Raw genomic sequence first — 23,120 nt, 5'->3', positions numbered from 1 at the left:
TGTAGTATCTTGAATTGGGTCACGGTGAGGCAAGAAAAAATGGCAGAGAATTTTGGGCCATGGGGCTCTAAATTCATTAATTGTTCTTTTGGGGGGGAAAAAAGTAATAAAATTGGAAGTCTGTGATTTGAATTCAGTAGCTTTCGGTCCACTTAAAATAAAAAATTGGGTGTCAGAGAATTTTTCTTATGGCTTAAATTTGAGAAATCTGAAAGGCAGTCTACCTTTTAAGTAACATTTTTACTCTCAAAATACTTGGAATGATGTTTTTAAGAAGGTGCCACCACAAGATGTGTTAGTTTCTGTTACATATGTTTTTAAAGCGGCTCATTTAGTTATTTATTTACGTAATGTCATTTGTTTTACAACCCCGATTCCAAAAAAGTTGGGACAAAGTACAAATTGTAAATAAAAACGGAATGCAATGATATGGAAGTTTCAAAATTCCATATTTTATTCAGAATAGAACATAGATGACCTATCAAATGTTTAAACTGAGAAAATGTATCATTTAAAGAGAAAAATTAGGTGATTTTAAATTTCATGACAACAACACATCTCAAAAAAGTTGGGACAAGGCCATGTTCACCACTGTGAGACATCCCCTTTTCTCTTTACAACAGTCTGTAAACGTCTGGGGACTGAGGAGACAAGTTGCTCAAGTTTAGGGATAGGAATGTTAACCCATTCTTGTCTAATGTAGGATTCTAGTTGCTCAACTGTCTTAGGTCTTTTTTTTTTTTGTCGTATCTTCCGTTTTATGATGCGCCAAATGTTTTCTATGGGTGAAAGATCTGGACTGCAGGCTGGCCAGTTCAGTACCCGGACCCTTCTTCTACACAGCCATGATGCTGTAATTGATGCAGTATGTGGTTTGGCATTGTCATGTTGGAAAATGCAAGGTCTTCCCTGAAAGAGACGTCGTCTGGATGGGAGCATATCACTACGTTCAGACTGCAACCTGAAACGACCCATATCCGATTTGTTGTGAAATCCGATTTTTTTTGTTAGGCCGTTCACATTACCAATTATATGAAACTTGTATGTGATCTCCAATGTGAACAGAAAACGACCCAAAAGTGTCCCGCATGCGCAAATTGACACGTAATAAGCACATCTACGTAATACGTAAACAAAAAAAAAAAGTGCACTCTTCAAGTTTGCAAGTAAAGCATGGAGATGAGGCGAGACCTGGCGATGTGGTTTTTGTGGCGGCGGCGGAACTCGCACGATAATCTGATTAATGTGGGCAGCAGACTAATGAGACCGAAGATGTCAAATTACTGGAAATTTCCAGAACAATCTTCTCTTTTAATACAGGATGATTTAACATCCAGGTCCCTACCAAATCCACCATTAGCTTGATCAATTCTATTAAAGTCTATTTAAATTCTGAAAACTGTACAAATGTTGTTTTCCACCAAAGAGGCGGGATTAGCCAACGCAGAATAGTGACGTTTGTCTCTTGTTGATGACATGTAGGTCGCATAAATGCGACCTGTCCGGTCAGACTGCAGTCGCATGTGAAAATAACCGATATGCATCGGAATTAGGACCACATATCCAAGCGGCCTGGGTCGCATGTGAAAAAATCGGATCTGTGTCGTTCAGATTGTCAATAACAAATCGGATACAGGTCGCATATGGGCAAAAAAATCGGATATGGGTCGTTTCAGGGTGCAGTCTGAACGTAGTCTATGTTGCTCTAGAACCTGGATATACCTGTCAGCATTGATGGTGTCTTTCCAGATGTGTAAGCTGCCCATGCCACACGCACTAATGCAACCCCATACCATCAGAGATGCAGGCTTCTGAACTGAGCGCTGATAACTTGGGTGGTCCTTCTCCTCTTTAGTCCGAATGACACGGCGTCCCTGATTTCCATAAAGAACTTCAAATTTTGATTCGTCTGACCACAGAACAGTTTTCCACTTTGCCACAGTCCATTTTAAATGAGCCTTGGCCCAGAGAAGACGTCTGCGCTTCTGGATCATGTTTAGATTGGATCATGTTTAGACTGCAGTGAGCTCCCTGCTCATTTTACATCGTGGTTGTCCAGCACTCTGCGCTTTGACACTTGGCATGATGTTCTGAGCGATGTTGCTCGGTGGCGTCGCGGTGGCTGTGCAGGCGGTCTGGGACACAACAGCGCTCTGCGTGGCGGAGCTTCTCTGCTCGCTTTGTGGATCCACGGCGTGGTGTTTGAGCGATGTGGCTGCCGGCGTCACGGCGGCTGTGCTGGAGATGTGGGACTCGTTTTCATGCACCTTTTGGTGGGACTGTGGCTGCTACACCACGGGAATTACATCTTGACCCCTACTTGGTGGACTTTTTACTTTTATTTTTTATTATTCATTTATTTTTTTTTTTTTTTAGTGTTATTTTTTTTCTTTGTCTATAATTGTAAAGCGTCCTTGGGTTTTTTGAAAGGCGCTATATAAATTTAACTACTTATTATTATTTATTATTATTATTATTATTATTATTAGATACGGCTTCTTCTTTGAACTATAGAGTTTTAGCTGGCAACGGCGGATGGCATGGTGAATTGTGTTCACAGGTAATGTTCTCTGGAAATATTCCTGAGCCCATTTTGTGATTTCCAATACAGAAGCATGCCTGTATGTGATGCAGTGCCGTCTAAGGGCCCGAAGATCACGGGCACCCAGTATGGTTTTCCGGCCTTGACCCTTACGAACAGAGATTCTTCCAGATTCTCTGAATCTTTTGATGATATTATGCACTGTAGATGATGATGATGATGATGATATGTTCAAACTCTTTGCAATTTTACGCTGTCGAACTCCTTTCTGATATTGCTCCACTATTTGTCGGCGCAGAATTAGGGGGATTGGTGATCCTCTTCCCATCTTTACTTCTGAGAGCCGCTGCCACTCCCAAGATGCTCTTTTTATACCCAGTCATGTTAATGACCTATTGCCAATTGACCTAATGAGTTGCAAATTGGTCCTCCAGCTGTTCCTTTTTTGTACCTTTAACTTTTCCAGCCTCTTATTGCCCCTGTCCCAACTTTTTTGAGATGTGTTGCTATCATGAAATTTCAAATGAGCCAATATTTGGCATGAAATTTCAAAATGTCTCACTTTCGACATTTGATTTGTTGTCTATGTTCTATTGTGAATACAATATCAGTTTTTGAGATTTGTAAATTATTGCATTCCGTTTTTATTTACAATTTGTACTTTGTCCCAACTTTTTTGGAATTGGGGTTGTAATTATTTGTTTATAAAGTAGCTCTAATATCTTTTTAAAAATGTTCCTGCCATGAATATAGCCTCAGGTGCTGATATGATATTAAGGAAAAGAAAACACACTCCCTCACTTCGAGTTTTTAAATCAATACTAGAAATGACAGAGGAGGATACTCCGTCATGTTGGTCATGAAGAATGTGAATTGCATTCTAAAAAGAACCTAGTGTTTAAAATTTGTTTGCCCCTGGTAGGTTCCAGCAGCATATCCCCTTCAGAGAGAGCAAACTCACTCACTACCTGCAGAGCTTCTTCTGCGGCCGTGGAAAAGCCTGCATGATAGTGAACGTCAACCAGTGTGCTTCCATGTATGATGAAACGTTGAACGTCCTAAAATTCTCAGCAGTGGCTCAGAAGGTCAGTTAAGCTCCCATTTCTCCTCTCCTGCTGCTTCTTCACCACTCGTGATTTTATTATAATATCTTATGATGTGAAATGCCAGCTTCACATCTATAAGTGACGGGAAAAGAGTGGAACACAAGGTCTTTGGTGTCTAATATAATTCAGGAATAAATATTGTATAGCTAGATAATACTGTTTGAACGCATCCAGTGATTAAGAGATTATAAACATTTACGGTATATCAATATTTACTGACTGCATGGTGATTTTATTTATTGGCTTTATTCTGGCAAAATTGAGTGCTCTCTCTCTCTCTCTCTCTCTCTCTCTCTCTCTCTCTCTCTCTCTCACCTTGGATGAAAGTGAGCTAGTTCCAGTTCATCATTTTAGAAATCAGCCAAGGAAACCTTTGTGAGCTGATATGTGAAACTATACGTTAATGAGAATATCTGTTCCAGATGCCAAGCCAATACTGAAATCTGAATGCTTCAGAGAACTGCAGACTTGATTTTGTCCATCTTCCTTAGGTTGTGGTCTTGAACCCCAAACCAGTCTTAAGTATTGTACCTAAGAAATCTGCCAGAGAAGTTTCCATGATGATCAACAATGTAGACAAGAGAGAGTGGACCAGGAGAAGCACCTTGATTGGGTGGGAGACAAGCTTGGAAGACGTTCAAGAGGATGAGGATGATGAAGAAATGGAGATAGATGAGGAGGAAGACGAGGAAAGTGGTGAGAGCATGGTGGAGAAAACAGTGCTGGAAGCTGCAGAAGATCAAGAGCTGGGTGAGGTATGGTGTCTCTGATATTGTCTGAACTCTATAAGGCAGCATGCATTCAAAGCAGATCTCATCACATTCTGTCAGCATCTGTGGCTCCTCTCAACAGGAGAAAAAGAAACCAGTGATGTGGACCCCCAACTAATCAGTTCAAGGAGACATCTCTCCTTGCCTGTTGGTTTAGAAAACTTACCCCCTTTGTACTATTCAGTCCTGTGCAGCCCTGGGTGTGTATTTAGAGCTGTGGTTTTAGAAATACAACCCCAATTCCAAAAAAGTTGGGACAAAGTACAAATTGTAAATAAAAACGGAATGCAATAATTTACAAATCTCAAAAACTGATATTGTATTCACAATAGAACATAGACAACATATCAAATGTCGAAAGTGAGACATTTTGAAATTTCATGCCAAATATTGGCTCATTTGAAATTTCATGACAGCAACACATTTCAAAAAAGTTGGGACAGGGGCAATAAGAGGCTGGAAAAGTTAAAGGTACAAAAAAGGAACAGCTGGAGGACCAAATTGCAACTCATTAGGTCAATTGGCAATCGGTCATTAACATGACTGGGTATAAAAAGAGCATCTTGGCGTGGCAGCGGCTCTCAGAAGTAAAGATGGGAAGATCACCAATTCCCCTAATTCTGTGCCGACAAATAGTGGAGCAATATCAGAAAGGAGTTTGACAGTGTAAAATTGCAGAGTTTGAACATATCATCTACAGTGCATTATATCAAAAGATTCAGAGAATCTCTGTGCGTAAGGGTCAAGGCCGGAAAACCATACTGGGTGCCCGTGATCTTCGGGCCCTTAGATGGCACTGCATCACATACAGGCCTGCTTCTGTATTGGAAATCACAAAATGGGCTCAGGAATATTTCCAGAGAACATTATCTGTGAACACAATTCACCGTACCATCCGCCGTTGCCAGCTAAAACTCTCTGTAGTTCAAAGAAGAAGCCGTATCTAAACGTGATCCAGAAGCGCAGACGTCTTCTCTGGGCCAAGGCTCATTTAAAATGGACTGCGGCAAAGTGGAAAACTGTTCTGTGGTCAGACAAATCAAAATTTGAAGTTCTTTATGGAAATCAGGGACGCCGTGTCATTCGGACTAAAGAGGAGAAGGACGACCCAAGTTGTTGTTAGCGCTCAGTTCAGAAGCCTGCATCTCTGATGGTATGGGGTTGCGTTAGTGCGTGTGGCATGGGCAGCTTACACATCTGGAAAGACACCATCAATGCTGAAAGGTATATCCAGGTTCTAGAGCAACATATGCTCCCATCCAGACGACGTCTCTTTCAGGGAAGACCTTGCATTTTCCAACATGACAATGCCAAACCATACTGCATCAATTACGGCATCATGGCTGCGTAGAAGAAGGGTCCGGGTACTGAACTGGCCAGCCTGCAGTCCAGATCTTTCACCCATAGGAAATATTTGGTGCATCATAAAACGGAAGATACGACAAAAAAGACCTAAGACAGTTGAGCAACTAGAATCCTACATTAGACAAGAATGGGTTAACGTTCCTATCCCTAAACTTGAGCAACTTGTCTCCTCGGTCCCCAGACGTTTACAGACTGTTGTAAAGAGAAAAGGGGATGTCTCACAGTGGTAAACATGCCCTTGTCCCAACTTTTTTGAGATGTGTTGTTGTCATGAAATTTAAAATTACCTAATTTTTCTCCTTAAATGATACATTTTCTCAGTTTAAACATTTGATATGTCATCTATGTTCTATTCTGAATAAAATATGGAATTTTGAAACTTCCACATCATTGCATTCCGTTTTTATTTACAATTTGTACTTTGTCCCAACTTTTTTGGAATCGGGGTTGTAAAACTAAATTATTCAGAATTTTCCAAATTATGCTATGAATAAAAAACGTATCAGGTTATCTTTCTGCAAATGAAGTATTCAGTTGTCAATCAAATTATTTGAAAACACTGCGATAATTTCCCTCGCCTGACTAGCACTGAAGTTTAAAGCAGCGGCCACACCCGATTTGCAAATTTACTCACTGGGGTGGAGCAAAATCAGTTGATTGTTTGCAGTCCTGGTGTGACTTTGTTTCCGCAGTTGTTCCTAGTTGGGTGTTTTTTGTGAGTGCTGAAAAGAAAAGGCTGCTTCTTTCTTTCGCAAACCAGTAAACAGTTCCTTTGTGTTGAGTTTTCCAGATAGACGTGGCCCCGTGCTTGTGTTCTATTGGCCCACGGTTCCATGATTGGTAAATGTGCAGGGTTAGTCTAGATGAAAACTCTGTGAACCGAAATTGGAATAAATGCAGGTGAAATTGATCTCTGCTGGTAGCAAATCCCTTTACATACTGCATCCTTTTCCATGCAAGTGAACAGGCTTTTTCCTCAAGCTCCATTTATTTGTATCCACTGTAACCACTGCTTAATGGCTGAGTTGTAACTTGTGCGTATTGACATGCTGTCTTCGTTTCTGTATTCGTTTCAGCTACAGCAGAGGATTAAAGAGCTTGAAGAAGAACTCTCGAAGGAACAATCTGAAAAACTAGCCATTGAATCTCAAATCCGGGAAGAAGTTACCAATGAATTCATGGAGCTGTTTTCCAATATGGAAAAGGATTACAAGTAAGTCAGTGGTTGGGTTTTTACATCACAAAAGTTTATTAATCTGGCTCAAAACTTAATGAGTTTTTGTCTTTCTAGTGAACGTCTACAGAGAGAAAAGGAAATAGCTGAAGAAAGGGCTGAGAGGAGATTGGAAATACTGAAGAATTTAGTCAACAAAAATGGCACCGAGATGGCAACCGTGGATCCTGCTGAGGATGGGACTAAGGTATAACGGCATTTTTGTTAATTTTATCCTGGGGTTTTTTTTCCCTTTTTTTTTTCTTTTTCAAGAGCGCATATTCTGTTTCGCATCATTTCATTTTTAAGAAGGTTATAAGTAGGTTCTTCTGTTGTTCAGGAAATTAGAATGACGTTCTTTGATGGGATGATTGAAGAGATGCAAAATGACCTGGCTAAGATAAAGAGAGATGCTGAGGCAGCACAGTCATGTCTGGAGAGCAGGAGTCTTTCTCCTGGAGCTGTCAGCAAGCTGAGGACGCAGGTGGATGAGATGGCAGAAGAGCTCCTTAAAAGCCGTCAGCTCCTGGATATCAAAACAAAGGGTGAGTTTGCACACTTAGTCACATTTGATTTGACATGGCAGAGATTGTGTGTGTGTGTGTGTGTGTGTGTGTAACTGTGTCTCCAATTTCTTGATAGAAATGGAAGAAGTGCAGGTGTGTTTACAAAATTCCAGTGACCAGCTGTTGGAGGCTAACAAGGTTGGTTTTATTCACAGCAGTCTTTGTTGTACACTGTTGGGTTATTTACTGATCTTAAAGTTTCTTTCTCTCTCTCTCTCTCTCTCTCTCTCTCTCTCTCTCTCTCCAATAGAATTGTGAAAATCAGAAACTGAGGAATCAACAACTTATGGAAATTTGCCAAGAAAAAGATGAAATGATCTCCAAGCTTCAGACTGCTTTGGATCAAAATGTTGAAGCAGCAAATGAAGATGTAAGTTTCAATGTCCAATACTACCTTATGGTGGTTATAAAAGTGACATTCTAAATATTGTGAAAGAAGTAAACTTGCACTGATTTATATTACTGTGGATTTCTTCAGAGAGAATATATCGACACCATTAAAGAGGAACTCTTGCACTATAGAAATAACTGCAAGTGTAGGCTTAATGATGAAGAGAAGACAAAAGACCAGGAAATTCAGCAGCTTGCAGAAATTTTAAAAGAGAAAAATAACTTCTTGGATAAGCTCGAGTGTGAACGGCATTCCCTTAATCAGAAGTTGAAAGATCTCACTGAAGACCTTCAAAAACAAGCTCATGCATGCGAAGCTGCTTTCTCTTCACTTGAAACAGAAAAAGCAGCAACTGCCAAACTAACAAATGAGAATAGAGAACTTGCTAGTAGGCTGAGTGACTTCCAGCAAGCAGCCAATGACATGAAGTCCAGACTCGCAGCCATGGAAAATGAATTAAGCATTAAGACAATGGAGGCAACCAAGCTTTCTGAGGAACTCCATAAAGCCCAGGCTCTTCTCCATAAGCATGAAGAAGAGGCTACTGAGCAATCTGAGATGATCAAATCCCTGAAGCTGGAGGCTGAGAACTTGCACCAGAAGCTCAGTGCTCAGGAGATTTCAGAAGAACACACAAACAAGTGTGCCTTCCAAGAGACCATCGCAGCTCTCCATAAAGAATGTGAGACAATGATGTCTACCTCCCAAGAGAAAAGCAGGAGGATCATGACTCTGGAGCAGGAAGTCAGTCAGATGAGTGAGGAAATGCACCAGAAACAGTCCCTGTGCAATCAGCTTGAGCAAGAACGGGGTGCTCTGAGAGAGGAGAATCAACACCTGCTCGGCCGCTATGAAGCTGAGAGGCAGATTGTGGAACAGATGAAGAGAAGTCACTCTGAGCTGGAGACAGAGCTGCATGGTGTAAGACAGCAGTTAGCAGACCTGGAGGAGCAGCAGCAGGCCTTTACACACAGCTCTGAGAGAGTTAGAGAGCTGGAGAAGAAGCTTGGTGAGAAAGAGGCTCATTGTGCAGATCTAGAACAGAGACTCCTGCAGACCCAGAACAAACTGGACAAGGCGGAGGAGAGAGAGAGGGATGTGGAGAGTTCTCTAAAAGAGAGGAGAAAGGAGTTGGAAGATAACCTTGTTCAGAAGAATGCAGAACTGGAGATTAAAGCCCAGGAACTGTTACAGTAAGTACTGGAAGTTTTGGAACTAAAACACAGGAATTTGAATACTAGTGCAAAGTCCAAAGGTTCTAGTTGTATAATTTAGTACGTTAAACATTTTGTACCAACAGAACCTACTAGCACTGTTCGTTGCTAATTTGTTACACACAGCATGATGCACTGTAAACACGCAAGCGTCAAAGGATGGATAAGCATGGATTAAAGTTTTCCGTCGTGTGACGGATTTCCGTCAACTGAACTCTCCCAAGGCCAAATGTGAGGTCGGTGCTGATCCGAGGAGAATTAAAATGACGGGTGGTTGGGTAGAGATTGGGTTATAACACTGTGTTGCAACACCATCAACTATCAGCAGGATTTATTTAACTTTTTTGTTTTTGAGCCGTGCTTTGTGTCGTTCATTTCCTATGCTTGATCATGTTTAAACGTTCGCTGTCTACGGTGCGGCATTAAAAAAACATGCGCTGTCAAAATTGGCAAAATACATTCCCATGTGCTTGGCGTGCTTGTGTCTGACCATTTCCGTTTTGTATTAAATTAATTCTTGCCAAAATGACTTAGTTCAAACTTGGACATATAGAAATAGAGCATGTTAAAAAAAAAAAACGAAAAAATAAACCCCGGAAAGCCCGCTCCTCTGCTTCAGCCAGACTTGAAGACCCGACGGTGCAATGCTTGCAGACAGTGAGAAGTAATTAGACCTAAATTTATAGCTAACAAATCAGCAGAAGCCCCAACAATTATTATTTTCGTTAGGCCAATGTGTAAGGTATGTTAGAACCGTGCCTTATAGCCTACGTTATATCACACTTTAAAGGAGGTTTGAGGAGTTGGAGGCTGTGAGCGCAATGATGTTCCGACATGCGCTAAACTTTATTCCCTGAAAATCATACACCAGCGTTCAATGCCCCAAACAGTCAAAATGTCTAGAAGACTACGGTTAAATAATAATCATAGCCTACTAAGTTAAATTACGTCAAAACATCTGTTTCTGGCCTATGAAATGATGGAGGAAAATGAGAACGAACGCAAAGTAGATAGCAGCCAACTTCACGCGATCTTTTAGGTAACTTAACACTCGTGTTGGCCACAATATTTCTCTTAATAAAATCTTGAATTGTTTTTGAAGTCGTATTCAACACAAAGTAAGGTCAAACCCCAATTTTAATTTAAGCGAAGATCCAAACTTTTTTCTATATTGACGTCGAGCATAGAGGAGCATGTCATTCTGCTTTTTGTTTCGGCAGCATGGATGCGCTTTACATGAAAGAAGGCACTGATGTGTCTGCCATCGATAAAGGTGTAAAAAACAAGTGGAGGTGGGCTTGGCTGTACGAAATAGGTGAAAACGGAAAGCCATTTAGTTCATGGTGCAAAAAACTAAACATTCCAGGCGCTTGCATTTGTGTGGTTTGCCACAAAAAAATAATATACGGAAGCAATGGAAAGTGCAATAAATTGAATATATTAATCCATTAATTTATTGATAATAAAGTTATCAGTTCTAAGTTAACCATTCTCAGAATTTCATCGAAATCCACCCATAAGCCCGCCCCCGTAGAATTTCATCGAAATCCACCCATAACACCCCCCCCTCCATAAATTTTCAGTCAAATAATTTTTTTTTTTTGCTTTAATCCATTTATAAGCCGTACCAGTGCAATAAATTTTTTTTTTTTTTTTGGCTCAGCCTTTGGCTGAAGCCTATAGAGGCACCTGTCTGTATGTGTATGTTAAACCAAGTTCGAGCGTGTTTAAGAATGTAATTGGTGTGCCAGCCTCAGGTAGTGATTCCAGTCTTGGTGTGGCACTACTGCGTACTGGCTATGTAAGTGTCATGGCACATAACCTCAGTTTGCCATATAATCCTCCATGGCCGAGCGGTCTAGAGTACTGCCCAGGAATGGAACAGATTTTGCAACGTCAGTTCAAATCCTCACATCGATGTATTTCTGAGCAGGTTTTGGGGTTTTTGTTTGTTTGTTTGTTTGTTTGTTTTTTCCTATTTATGTACCATAGCTTCTACCTCCCAATCAGACAAAGGCTGAGCTCAGACCTCAGTTTTTGGAGATATCCTTATAATATTTTACATTTTTAAACCTCCTTATCAGCAAGCATCTTCTACAGTACTTTTCTGTCAGAAAATCAAAGGAACACTGGTAATTCAAACACTTCTTCCATGTTTAGTTTGAAAATGATGGTGCTGCATGTGCCATAATTGTTTCTCTCAGTTTTACTGTTGCTGCTGTCAAAAAATTGGTGGAAAATGATTTGAACCAATGGAACTTGAATTTGGATGTCTGTGTTTGGGCCTGCTCTTATTTCTGAATGTGCCATTCAGGTGGTAATGTTTTTTCTAGTCATGCTGGATTTCCTTTTGAAATACGCTATATGACCCTATAAGTATGTGGACACCTGATCATAGGAGTGTCTTCTCCAAACTGTTGCCACAATGTTTGAAGCGCATAATTGTCTAGAATATCTTTGCAAGTTGTAGCGTTAAGAATGGCTTTACTAGAACTAAGAGCCCTAAACATGTTCCAGCATGACAGTACCCCTGTGCAGAAGGTGAGGTCCATGATGACATGCTTTGCCAAGGTTGGCGTGGAAGAATTTGTCACCTGCACTGAATACCTTTGGGGTGAACTGGAAAGCTGTCCATATCCCAGACCTGAGTGCCTGACCTCACTAATGCTCTTGTGGCTGAATGGGCGAGTCCCAAAAGCCACACTCCAAAATCTAGTGGAAAGCCTTTCCAGAAGAGTGACGGTTATTATACTGTAATAGCAAATGGGGACGAAATCTAGAATGGGATTTTCACCAAGCACACATGAGTATGAGTGAGCAGGTGTTCATATACTTTTGGTAATATAGTGTGTATTGTTACAGATTTGTTCAATATCTTCATCTGAACCAAAAATATTAAGAAATGGTATCTGCTCCAGTATTGATTGTCTCTTGTTTTTAACAGATCTAAAAAGCAGGTGAATGATGGGCTGGATACAATAAAGAGGTTACAGCTCGAACTGGAGCAGAAGGAGAAACACATCTCTGATCTACTTTCTCAGCTGACTAAGAGTAATGCTGAAACTGAGCAGATGCAAAAAGAGGTTAGTGTGTGTACCTTGAGGTCAATTATCAGAATGACTGACCCAAGTTATTAAAACTTGGGTAAAATCATTGTTTTCTTTGGAAGATTGCATCCTTGGCTGAAGAAATCAAAATGCTGCAACAGAAGCTGTGTGATTTGGAGAAAGAAAGGGATCGAGCTCTGAGTGCCGTTGCCAACAAAGAGCAGATTATAGAACAACTGAAGACTGTGAGCAGCTTTCTGCAATCGCACTGGTTTAGAGAGTTTTTATCTAAATTTGATTAAGGCTGTTTACTTATTCCTTTTGTTCCTCATCACTTTGACAGGACCAAGCCGTCAAAGCTGAATCACAGCAGGACCATAAAACCTCTCAAGGTAACCCTTTAAAGCAAACCACTCACAGGCTAACATTTAGAGCACTGGGCTTGGGATGGTTTTCTTTTTTTAAGCCCCAAAAAAAAAAAAGTGGTTATCACATCTGTTGTTGACTTAAACTTCCTAATCCAACGGAATTACACTGAATGTGTAATATGTAAAGTAAGTAAAGAAATCCTCAGCTGGCATTTGATTTATGCTTGCAGAGCTTCTGGCCAAAGAAAGGCTTATTGAGGAAATGCGTCTCGTCCTGTCAGATGAAAAGCGGTCACAGACAGAACAAGAGCAACTTCTGGAGGCTAGACTCAATGAGTTTGAATCATTAAGTGGAGGTGACGGGACTTTTTTTGCACTCAAAGACCATTTTAATGTGCTAAATTTTTTTTCTTTTTCGTATGACCTGAAATTTAATGATGTCTTCCAGAGCTTAAGAAGCTGAAGGAGAGCTGTCCGAGGAAGAGTGTGACTGAGCATGGACCTGAACGTTCACACCAGGAGAAGCAAAAAATAGAAAAAACTTCAAGACTTTTGACAGTAGGTGTAATAGACTTTGAATACACAATGTTTTTATATTCAATTTACGTCTCTTTAGTCAAAAATGGTTTTCTCATAGTATTATAGTAGTGGAAGAAATCAATCCTCTGCACTATCTTCAGGCCTTTCAATTACATGAAACCTGCGACAGATAAGGTCGTAGGCGCCCAAATTAAGGTCATGCTACCAAAAGTAAAAAAAAAAAAAAACGAAATGTTGATTAAATAGACTTGGCTGCATAAAACCCAATGTCTTGACTTTCTTCTTTAAAAACACCGAAATTAGCAAGAATTAGCATGTATTTTTCGTAATTGACGCAAAATCGGCACCGTTCCCATGTTGTTTCGGGTTCGTCGAACTAGCCGTAAGCCTCGCGCAGAGCACGAATTCTTCATCAACGGCAATCGGCACACCATGATTTCGTGAAGGAGCGAGACTCGTGTACCAATGACCAGAGCGGGATTTCCACATTAGGTAAATCAGGTAAAAAACTGAATAAAAGAGAGCTATTCAGGACACAACTGTGTGTATTTAAGATACAGCTTGCATCTTAGATACACATATGTAAATATTAAATATTTACAGTAAATATTATGTGGCCCAGATCCCAGCTCAACACTCCTATTCTAAGACCCTCTGACACATGTAGTGCCGGATCTGTTTGTCCTCAAGTCCCTGTGTGGTTTTCTGTGTGTCTAAGACCATCTTAGACACATTTAAACTAAAGATCTTTTACCCAACTACATGCTGTGAATTGCACTGCCAATTCTTGTGATGTGACTGAAAAACCTTTTGTGTCACAGGTCTGCTACAGGTTCATCTCTTTGATGGCAACAGTGCGTAACTTGCTTTTTCATTCACAGGCTCCTTTCCTCCAGGCTCTCCTCAGGCCCCAACACATCTTTTAAATACTAACTAACTGTATTCTAATTATTTTTGTCATGTACATCAAGAGGGATTAATGCTGTAGACATTTTGCAATAAAGGTAAAAATAACATTCATAGATTTCTTTATTTATTCATAACTTTGTAGCTAAAAAAGCAGCAGCAGGTTTAAACACGGAACACTGGGAAAACAGCACTTTGCACGTGCAGAAAAGCCCAAATTACCCTGTATCACGATGGAAAAAGCCCAAATTCAGAAATACAGGGTGTAGCCCAAATTATGTAATTGAAAGGCCTGACCTTTATAAGCTGCCCTGACAAATCCCCAAGGCTAACAAGAGAAAGACAGACAGTCACACAGGTTAATATCACCAAGAGAGATGATTGTGCTTTGGTGAGAAATTGTTAACAGTAATGGATATTCAAGGAATAATATGATTTATTGTTGAATATTCATTACATGCCTTTGCTCACGCTCTAGTTAGTATGAGTTAACTTGTGTAACATGGAAAAACTTTATATTAAATTAATTTAATATAATTATTGCCTGGTTGCCCTTCTTAAATTTGCCTCCAATGCAGCATGATTTATTTACTTCTTTTTAAAAACTACAGATTAGTAAAACTAAGGGAAACTATTCTTCCTGTCCATGAAAGCGAGTAGAGAACAGACACAGTCAGATCTTAATTAGCCTGATTGAATGCAAAAGTATTGGAGTTCAGTGATGTTCTCATCTTTTTAATGCAGACATGTATAAATCTAACTGTAGAGATTCCTCTGTGGAACTTGGCAGGCTGAAAATGCTGACAGGATTATATGAATCTTTCATCTGCCAGTAAATATTATGTGGCCCAGATCCCAGCTCAACACTCCTATTCTAAGACCCTCTGACACATGTAGTGCCGGATCTGTTTGTCCTCAAGTCCCTGTGTGGTTTTCAGCAGACTTCAGTGCATGAGTGCTCAGTGCTCTCCACCGAGGGCGAGAGAGAAAAGCGCTTCCCCAAACCCGAGCTGGAGATCAGGTTCACCCCTCTCAAACCTGATCGTCTGAATGTCTGCAGGCCAGGAGACGACGAGTCGATCACAGTCAAAATCAAACGCACAGCCAGGAAGAGGAAGAGTGCTGAGATTGAGGTCTGTGTTGATGCACATAGGATGAGGGAAATTTTGTTTTGTTTTTTTCTTTATTGTAGTTATTACTTGCCTTTAGTTGTGTTTGTTGCACTCCGGTTTTAACTTGGGGTATGTCTGTTTTTCTGTTGACTAGAACTCTATCGAGTCAGAGAACAGGAAGAACATGCGACTTAGAGGAAACTCCAGAGCTAATATACAATGTGTAGAGGTACTTTTTATAGAGAATGTGCTAAATTTGTGCTTGTGCCTATGGATGTATGAGCCATCTTGAATAATACTGTGATTTTGTTAAGTAAGTGTGTGTGTGTGTGTGTATAAAAATTGAGTTGTACATGAGCGTAGCACCAAGTTGGCTATAAGCCATGTACGACGAGATTGAGTGGCTATAACTGTTTTATTCTATCCACATTCACTGGATTTGAGAAACTGCATTTTTATTTTTTTGCAAATTCGATAAATAATTTAATACAAAACATCCGACAAATGTAAACAAACCGGTGAAATGACGGTCGCAATTTGTGAAAAATGGGATAATAGTAATTCTTGAAAAATAAGATACATTCTTGCCATCAAATACTTTTTATTCCATATTTTGTTGCCGCTTTTTGGGGGGGGAATCGTCATCTTTAGGGGTTTTATTTATTTTTTGTGGTCAGTAAACCAACTTTAAAGGTCCATTACGGCCACTGACTGGGCTCGAGTGTGGAACAGGAGATATTGGGTAGGTGAGTGGGGAGACACACTATATTCTTTTAGGTATTTCTGTTTCTTTTAAATACTTGATAACAGTTTGAGGTTTTGTTTCCAAGTAGTTTTTATTTCGTCCTCGGTTGGGTCAGCAACACACTCCGCCATTTTGTTTTTCTCTACTCATGGTATATGAGCTGATATCCCAGTAGTAGAGTAGCCAATCAGAGCGCATGATTGCTCATATCCAGTGAATGTGGGTGGATATATATTTCGCATATAAGGTTTGTCATAAATGAAAAATCCACCCTGAATCAATATTTATAATTTTTACATAAGATTTAATTGCATCAAAGATTTTTGTAATGAAATTTGGAGTTAACTTTTTATGGTTTCAGCACTTAAATGCATGTTTGTCTAGTTTTACTTTGGTTAACGGTTTCCTGTATTACTCACAACGCCTGTAACTGCTGATAGCTCTCATCTCTAAAGATGCAGTAGTGGCTTAATTCTTTAGGCTGTGCAGCTCCTTCACTTCTGACTTTTTTCAGGTTCAAATTTTGAGGCTAATATCACCATTCTGTCCGTCTTCTCATAGATTACTAACTAGCCATATTTTGCTAGCCCCCTAACTTTCCACAAAGCTGTATTAAAATTCTTGAACGCGAGTCCATATTTTGCTGTCTGTACTCACGGAGTGAAGCTCCATGCTTAAGAGAATGTATCAGCCTGATTTTTGATGGCTTGTCCATACGTATGAACATGTACCACCACAGGGAACCTGATCATAAGTGCAAGGCAACGTATCCTAAGCACTTGACCACCGGACAACAAAATTTGTATCATTTATTTACATAAGATAAATGGGTTTTTATCCAGCGCTTATTTTTAATTTGCTTTTAAAAAAATAACGTGAATATTTTCCATAAAAATGTGTTAGTAAATAATCCCAACAGTTTCATATAAAACTAGTTGGAACAGTTTTAGTAGTACAGTAGCTTGTTGGACAGTTGGCAGTTTCTGTCATGTAAGGGCGGTAGACAGATGTCAGTGCAGGAAGAGTTTTATTGAAAACGAGCTAACAAACTGATCAAAATTTAGACAAAGGCAGAGTCGAATAACAGGCAGTGGTCGAGTGAGGCACAGACAGTATAATCAGAGCTAATACAATACTCAGAGTCCAAAAACACAAATGGGGTCAAAACCGGAAAAGCGATCCAAAATACAAAGCTTGCTAACATCAGGTGCAGGGTACAGAGCGTATACTTCACAAAATCTGTGTTACTGAGAGTCCTTATATGTATGTGCTGTGATTGCGTTCTAATCAAGAACAGGTGCTGGCAATTGGTCCTGATGGTGCTGCGTGCACGTTGTAGTCTGCGGCTGCATGCTCCTATTATTCTATTCAGGTTGATTTTGTGCCCTTGCTAAAAAAAAAAAAAGCTCCACTTTACGCAGTGCCTAAATATCTATATTTCTACATCCGCTTCATTATTATGATATTAATTGTTCCTGAAAATGTAGATTGCAAAAAGAAGCTCTTTTTGTTTTTAGGAACGAACAGCGAAACCTGACTCATCCCTCATGTTTGAGATCCACAATTTTAACCACACTCGCTGTGACATCAGAGTGGCAAATGAACACTTCTTATAGGAACAACGGAAATACACCACTAACTCACAAATTAGCACCAGCATCACTAAACAGTCTCGGCTATTTCAGTATAACGATGTTTAATGTGTTTCAGGGTGGATCTTTCCTTGAAATGTTTGAATGGATTTGAGTTAACACAAAAACATTACAAAACATTGTTTTGTTAATATTAATACACAGAGATGTATTAATCTGATGTTGCTTATTAATAATTGGCTAAGGTTGACAATGTTAGATCAGTATTGGATCCAGACCATCTCACTGCTACATGTTGTTGGTGGTGGTGGTGGTGGTTTTTTTTTAAGCTTTAAGAGCACATTCACAAATCATTCATGTATCAATTCTTCTCCTGTAAGTCCCCCACAGTTCTCAGTAAAAAGGCCAATCAGTTAAAGCAAAAAGATTCTCCTGTTAATCTGAAAGGGAGGAAAGACGGAACCCTACAGAAGATCGGTGACCTCATCCAAAGTTCTCCGAATATCCTTGGAAGCAAAGGTTAGTGCTGGCTCTTTGTAGGCTCCATCAACAGTACTGAGCAGTTGCTCATATCTCCACACATGCTGATCCTTTTTCTCCGCAGCGAAAAAGATCATGGCAAAGGTCGCTTTAAAATGTCCAGAGCCAGAGAACACAGCGACGAGCAACAAACCCAAGAGATTAAAACGCAAGCTGTTTAAGACGCACATCTCCTCCCCTCTCGACATACCTTCACATCCGGTCAGTAGTGTTTTATGATGCACAGAATGATTTACAGTTGGCTCCGGATAAATATGTAACGTGTGATTATTCTGATCCAAGGCATATGGTGATGTCTAGACTTCTTTGTACACAATTTTTTTTTTCCCCCAAACACATTTAAGTATTTAAATTTTCTTTGCAATGCAAATCATCACTTCAGCAATTCAATTTTCCCTGGATAGAATAAAAGCCCTTTTTTTTTTTTTTTTTAAATGCAATGATGGTTTGAAATGTGTGCGCGCGCACATGCACACCTAACCCCAAATCAGAAAAAGTGGAGACAGTTTGTTGAAATTAAAAGTGAAAACAATGGTTTGTAAATAATATTTAACCTGTACTGCACTCAGCAATGCAACAGTACATTATTTGATGGTTTACCTCATGAATTTGTTTGCCTTTGTTTTCCTTTAAAATAAAGAATTGTTTTAATTTTGGTCCTTGCAACACATTTCAAAAAAGTTGAAATGGTAAAGCATTTACCACCTTCTAGACTGGTACCAAAATCCAGAATTGTGACACCCAAAGGCATTTTTGAGACAAAGTCGGCAAACAGTCTTATTTTGTCAATTTGGGTGTGCCGAATTCAAATCTGCAATATGCCGAGCTCTATCTGACCTCTGTTGACCTCTAGAGGTCATTGAACTTTGGGCCTGTAAACGTCTCAGCTGAACCCAGTTTCTCAGCTTTCTAAGGAATGAAATGTACTAAAATGATTAATGAAGTTAGCAAATGGCCTTGTTTGTTAAATGTTTGGGTGCTGAATTCATTTTTCATTTGTAAGACGACATATGACCTCTGATAACCTCAAGGTCATTAAACTTGGCCTATAGGCGTATGCATTTAACGGCATTTTTAAACTGATTTTACTCCCCCAAAAAGAATATGAACAGACAAAAAACAAATAGAAAGGAACAAATACAACATTAAATGCTAGTCCATGTACATGTGACTTACTTTTCACAATGAGAATGCCTAGGCGATCACCTTACATAACATTGCATTACATTTAGCGGTTATTGTTTATACAAAGCTACTGAAAAAAGGACAGATTCAGCAGAATACAAAATGTGGGGGCATACAGGGTATACAGGTTAATCAGGGTTAGTATAGATGAGTTTTTTTTTGTTTTTTTTTTTCCTTTGTTTTTTGTAAAGGCTTTACCCCGTTTAAAACAAAACAAACAACAAAGAAAAAAACTCTCATGTACACTAACCCTGATTAACGTGTATACCCTGTATGCCCCCACATTTTGTATGCTGCTGAATCTGTCCTTTTTTCAGTAGCTTTGTATAAACAATAACCGCTAAATGTAATGCAATGTTTATGTAAGGTGATCGCCTAGGCATTCTCATTGTGAAAAGTAAGTCACATGTACATGGACTGGCATTTAATGTTGTATTTGTTCCTTTCTATTTGTTTTTTGTCTGTTCATATTCTTTTTGGGGGAGTAAAGTCAGTTTAAAAATGCCGTTAAATGCATAGGCCTATAGGCCAAGTTTAATGACCTTGAGGTTATCAGAGGTCATATGTCGTTTTACAAATGAAAAATGAATTCAGCACCCAAACATTTAACAAACAAGGCCATTTGCTAACTTCATTAATCATTTTAGTACATTTCATTCCTTAGAAAGCTGAGAAACTGGGTTCAGCTGAGACGTTTACAGGCCCAAAGTTCAATGACCTCTAGAGGTCAACAGAGGTCAGATAGAGCTCGGCATATTGCAGATTTGAATTCGGCACGCCCAAATTGACAAAATAAGACTGTTTGCCGACTTTGTCTCAAAAATGCCTTTAACTCCTTAAATAAGCACTTTTTTGAAGTTTGGTACCAGTCAGTTATGTTTCCATTCCTTCTCCACACTTAAAAGATGTTTAGAGACTGAAGACACCAAGTGAGGAAGTGTTTCAGGTGTTTTGTCCCGTTCTTCCTGCAAACAGGTCTTAAGGTGTGCAACAGTACGGGGTCAGTTGTGTCATTTTTCATTTCAAAGTTTGTCACAGATTCTTTATTGGGGACAGAGGGGACATACACCCTCTCCGACCACAGCCATGCCTTTGTAATGTGTGCAGAATGTGGTTTTGCGTTGTCTTGTTGAAATCTCCCTGGAAAAGATGTCGTCTTGAATGTTGCTCCAAAATCTGTGTACTTTTCTGCATTAATGCTCCATCACAGAAGTGTAAGTTACCTTTGCCAAGGGCACTGACATGACCCCATACTATGATGGACCCTGGCTTTTAGACTTGTTGCTGGTAGCAATCTGGATGGTTCTTCTTTCTTTTCTTAAAAAAAAAAAAAAATACCTGGAATACAGTACGTTTCCACTTTGTGATGGTCCATCCCAGATGTCTCCAAGCCCAGAGAAACCAGCAGCGCTTCAGGACACAGTTAACATAAGGCTTCCTTTTTGCACAGTAAAGTTATAACTGGCATTTGTGGATGTAACTCTGTGTTGTAGTGCTTGACAAAAGTCTGCCAAAATAATCCCGAGCCCATGTGGTTATATCAGCTATAGATGAATGACGGTTCTTGATGCAGTGCCGTCTGAGGAATCAGAGATCATGGGTGTTCGGCTTTGGCTTGCGCCCTTGCCCTTTTATGCATCGAAATGCCTCCAGTTTTCTTGAATCCTTTAATGATCTTGTGCTCCACAGAGGGTGAAATATCCAAATCCCTTCCTGTCTTTCTTTGAGGAACCTTGTTTTTAAACATTTCAATCATTTTCTCATGCATTTGTTGACAAACTAGAGGTCTTCAGCCCACTTGGCCTTTTCTGGATACTGTTATTGTATCAGATCATTATTAGTCACCTGTTGGCATCCTTTATTTCAAATCACATCATTATTTAATTGTTTTATCTCCTTACTAGCCCTAAATTGCCTCCGTCCTAACTTTTTTTTGGAATGTGTTGCAGGCCTGAAACACAGGAATGGATGTACATTTAACAAATGAAATGAAGTTGACCAGACAAAATATGAAATATTTTGGATGCATACTGTCTGCAATGAAATACAGAAGGGGTGGGGTGTATTGTTAGCCCCCCCGACATACACACACTTTTCTATACCATCCCAACTTTTTGTGTGTGTATATACACACTATGAAAGTGTATGTAAATAAAATCTATATTTTGTTTGTGTTTTCCCCCACAGATCATCAGAATGGATCAAGACGACAAAGAAAGCGATCATCTCATTATTAAAAGAAAACTTAGAACAAGAACTGCCAAAAGATGATTTCAGCCATAACGAGGTTCCTGGGAGAGTGCTGGTACAGTGGTGCTTGAAAGTTTGTGAACCCTTTAGAATTTTCTATATTTCTGCATAAATATGACCTAAAACAACATCAGATTTTCACACAAGTCCTAAAAGTAGATAAAGAGAACCCAGTTAAACAAATGAGAAAAATATTATACTCGGTCATTTATTTATTGAGGAAAATGATCCAGTATTACATGTCTGTGAGTGGCAAAAGTATGTGAACCTCTAGGATTAGCAGTTAATTTGAAGGTGAAATTAGAGTCGGGTGTTTTCAATCAATGGGATGACAATCAGGTGTGAGTGGGCACCCTGTTTTATTTAAAGAACAGGGATCTATCGAAGTCTGATCTTCACAACACATGTTTGTGGAAGTGTATCGTGGCACGAACAAAGGAGATTTCTGAGGATCTCAGAAAAAGTGTTGCTGATGCTCATCAGGCTGGAAAAGGTTACAAAACCATCTCTAAAGAGTTTGACCTCCACCAATCCACAGTCAGACAGATTGTGCACAAATGGAGGAAATTCAAGACTGTTGTTACCCTCCCCAGGAGTGGTCAACCAACAAAGATCACTCTAAGATCAAGGCATGTAATAGTTGGCGAGGTCACAAAGGACCCCAGGGTAATTTCTAAGCAACTGAAGGCCTCTCTCACATTGGCTAATGTTCATGAGTCCACCATCAGGAGAACACTGGACGACAATGGTGTGCATGGCAGGGTGGCAAGGAGAAAGCCACTGCTCTCCAAAAAGAACATTGCTGCTCGTCTGCAGTTTGCTAAATATCATGTGGACAAGCCAGAAGGCTATTGGAAAAATGTTTTGTGGATGGATGAGACCAAAATAGAACTTTTTGGTTTAAATGAGAAGCATTTTGTTTGGAGAAAGGAAAAACTGCATTCCAGCATAAGAACCTTATCCCATCTGTGAAGCATGGCGATGGTAGTATCATGGTTTGGGCCTGTTTTGCTGCATCTGGGCCATGACGGCTTGCCATCATTGATGGCACAATGAATTCTGAATAATGCCAGCGAATTCTAAAGGAAAATGCCAGGACATCTGTCCATGAACTGAATCTCAAGACGGTGGGTCATGCAGCAAGACAACGACCCTAAGCACACAAGTCGTTCTCCCAAAGAATGGTTAAAGAAGAATAAAGTTAATGTTTTGGAATGGCCAAGTCAAAGTCCTGACCTTAATCCAATCGAAATGTTGTGGAAGGACCTGAAGCGAGCAGTTCATGTGAGGAAACCCACCAACATCCCAGAGTTGAAGCTGTTCTGTACGGAGGAATGGGCTGAAATTCCTCCAAGCCGGTGTGCAGGACTGATCAACAGTTACCGCAAACGTTTAGTTGCAGTTATTGCTGCACAAGGGGGTCACACCAGATACTGAAAATAAAGGTTCACATACTTTTGCCACTCACAGATATGTAATATTGGATCATTTTCCTCAATAAATAAATGACCAAGTATAATATTTTTTTGTTTCATTTATTTAACTGGGTTCTCTTTATCTACTTTTAGGACTCGTGTGAAAATCTGATGATGTTTTGGGTCATATTTATGCAGAAATATAGAAAATCCTAAAGGGTTCACAAACTTTCAAGCACGACTGTACATGTGT

At 39.7% G+C, this 23,120-nt stretch overlaps 1 protein-coding gene across 3 annotated transcripts in view; it reads left to right on the top strand.

Annotated features, from left to right (window-relative positions):
- Positions 1-21,565, top strand: part of kif20bb (kinesin family member 20Bb) — a 42,819-nt gene extending 21,254 nt beyond the window's left edge. For 2 of the 3 annotated variants that reach the window (XM_060939769.1, XM_060939771.1), the window contains exons 12-29: positions 3,465-3,627; positions 4,140-4,403; positions 6,860-6,996; positions 7,075-7,204; positions 7,337-7,541; positions 7,639-7,700; positions 7,813-7,932; positions 8,041-9,146; positions 12,112-12,250; positions 12,337-12,459; positions 12,558-12,606; positions 12,813-12,938; positions 13,031-13,140; positions 14,967-15,161; positions 15,295-15,369; positions 17,858-17,996; positions 18,082-18,218; positions 21,390-21,565. In XM_060939769.1, coding sequence (XP_060795752.1) covers positions 3,465-3,627; positions 4,140-4,403; positions 6,860-6,996; positions 7,075-7,204; positions 7,337-7,541; positions 7,639-7,700; positions 7,813-7,932; positions 8,041-9,146; positions 12,112-12,250; positions 12,337-12,459; positions 12,558-12,606; positions 12,813-12,938; positions 13,031-13,140; positions 14,967-15,161; positions 15,295-15,369; positions 17,858-17,996; positions 18,082-18,218; positions 21,390-21,473 — 3,364 coding nt within the window. In that variant the 3' untranslated portion in view covers positions 21,474-21,565. The remainder of the gene's footprint in view (positions 1-3,464; positions 3,628-4,139; positions 4,404-6,859; positions 6,997-7,074; positions 7,205-7,336; positions 7,542-7,638; positions 7,701-7,812; positions 7,933-8,040; positions 9,147-12,111; positions 12,251-12,336; positions 12,460-12,557; positions 12,607-12,812; positions 12,939-13,030; positions 13,141-14,966; positions 15,162-15,294; positions 15,370-17,857; positions 17,997-18,081; positions 18,219-21,389) is intronic. The other variant, XM_060939770.1, reaches the window with a different exon arrangement.
- The last annotated feature ends 1,555 nt before the right edge of the window (positions 21,566-23,120 follow it).

This window comes from Neoarius graeffei, chromosome 14, assembly GCF_027579695.1.
Source record: "Neoarius graeffei isolate fNeoGra1 chromosome 14, fNeoGra1.pri, whole genome shotgun sequence".
Classification (NCBI taxonomy): Eukaryota; Metazoa; Chordata; class Actinopteri; order Siluriformes; family Ariidae; genus Neoarius; species Neoarius graeffei.
The sequence above is the reverse complement of the archived record's forward strand: the minus strand, read 5'-3'. Positions and strand labels throughout refer to the sequence as shown.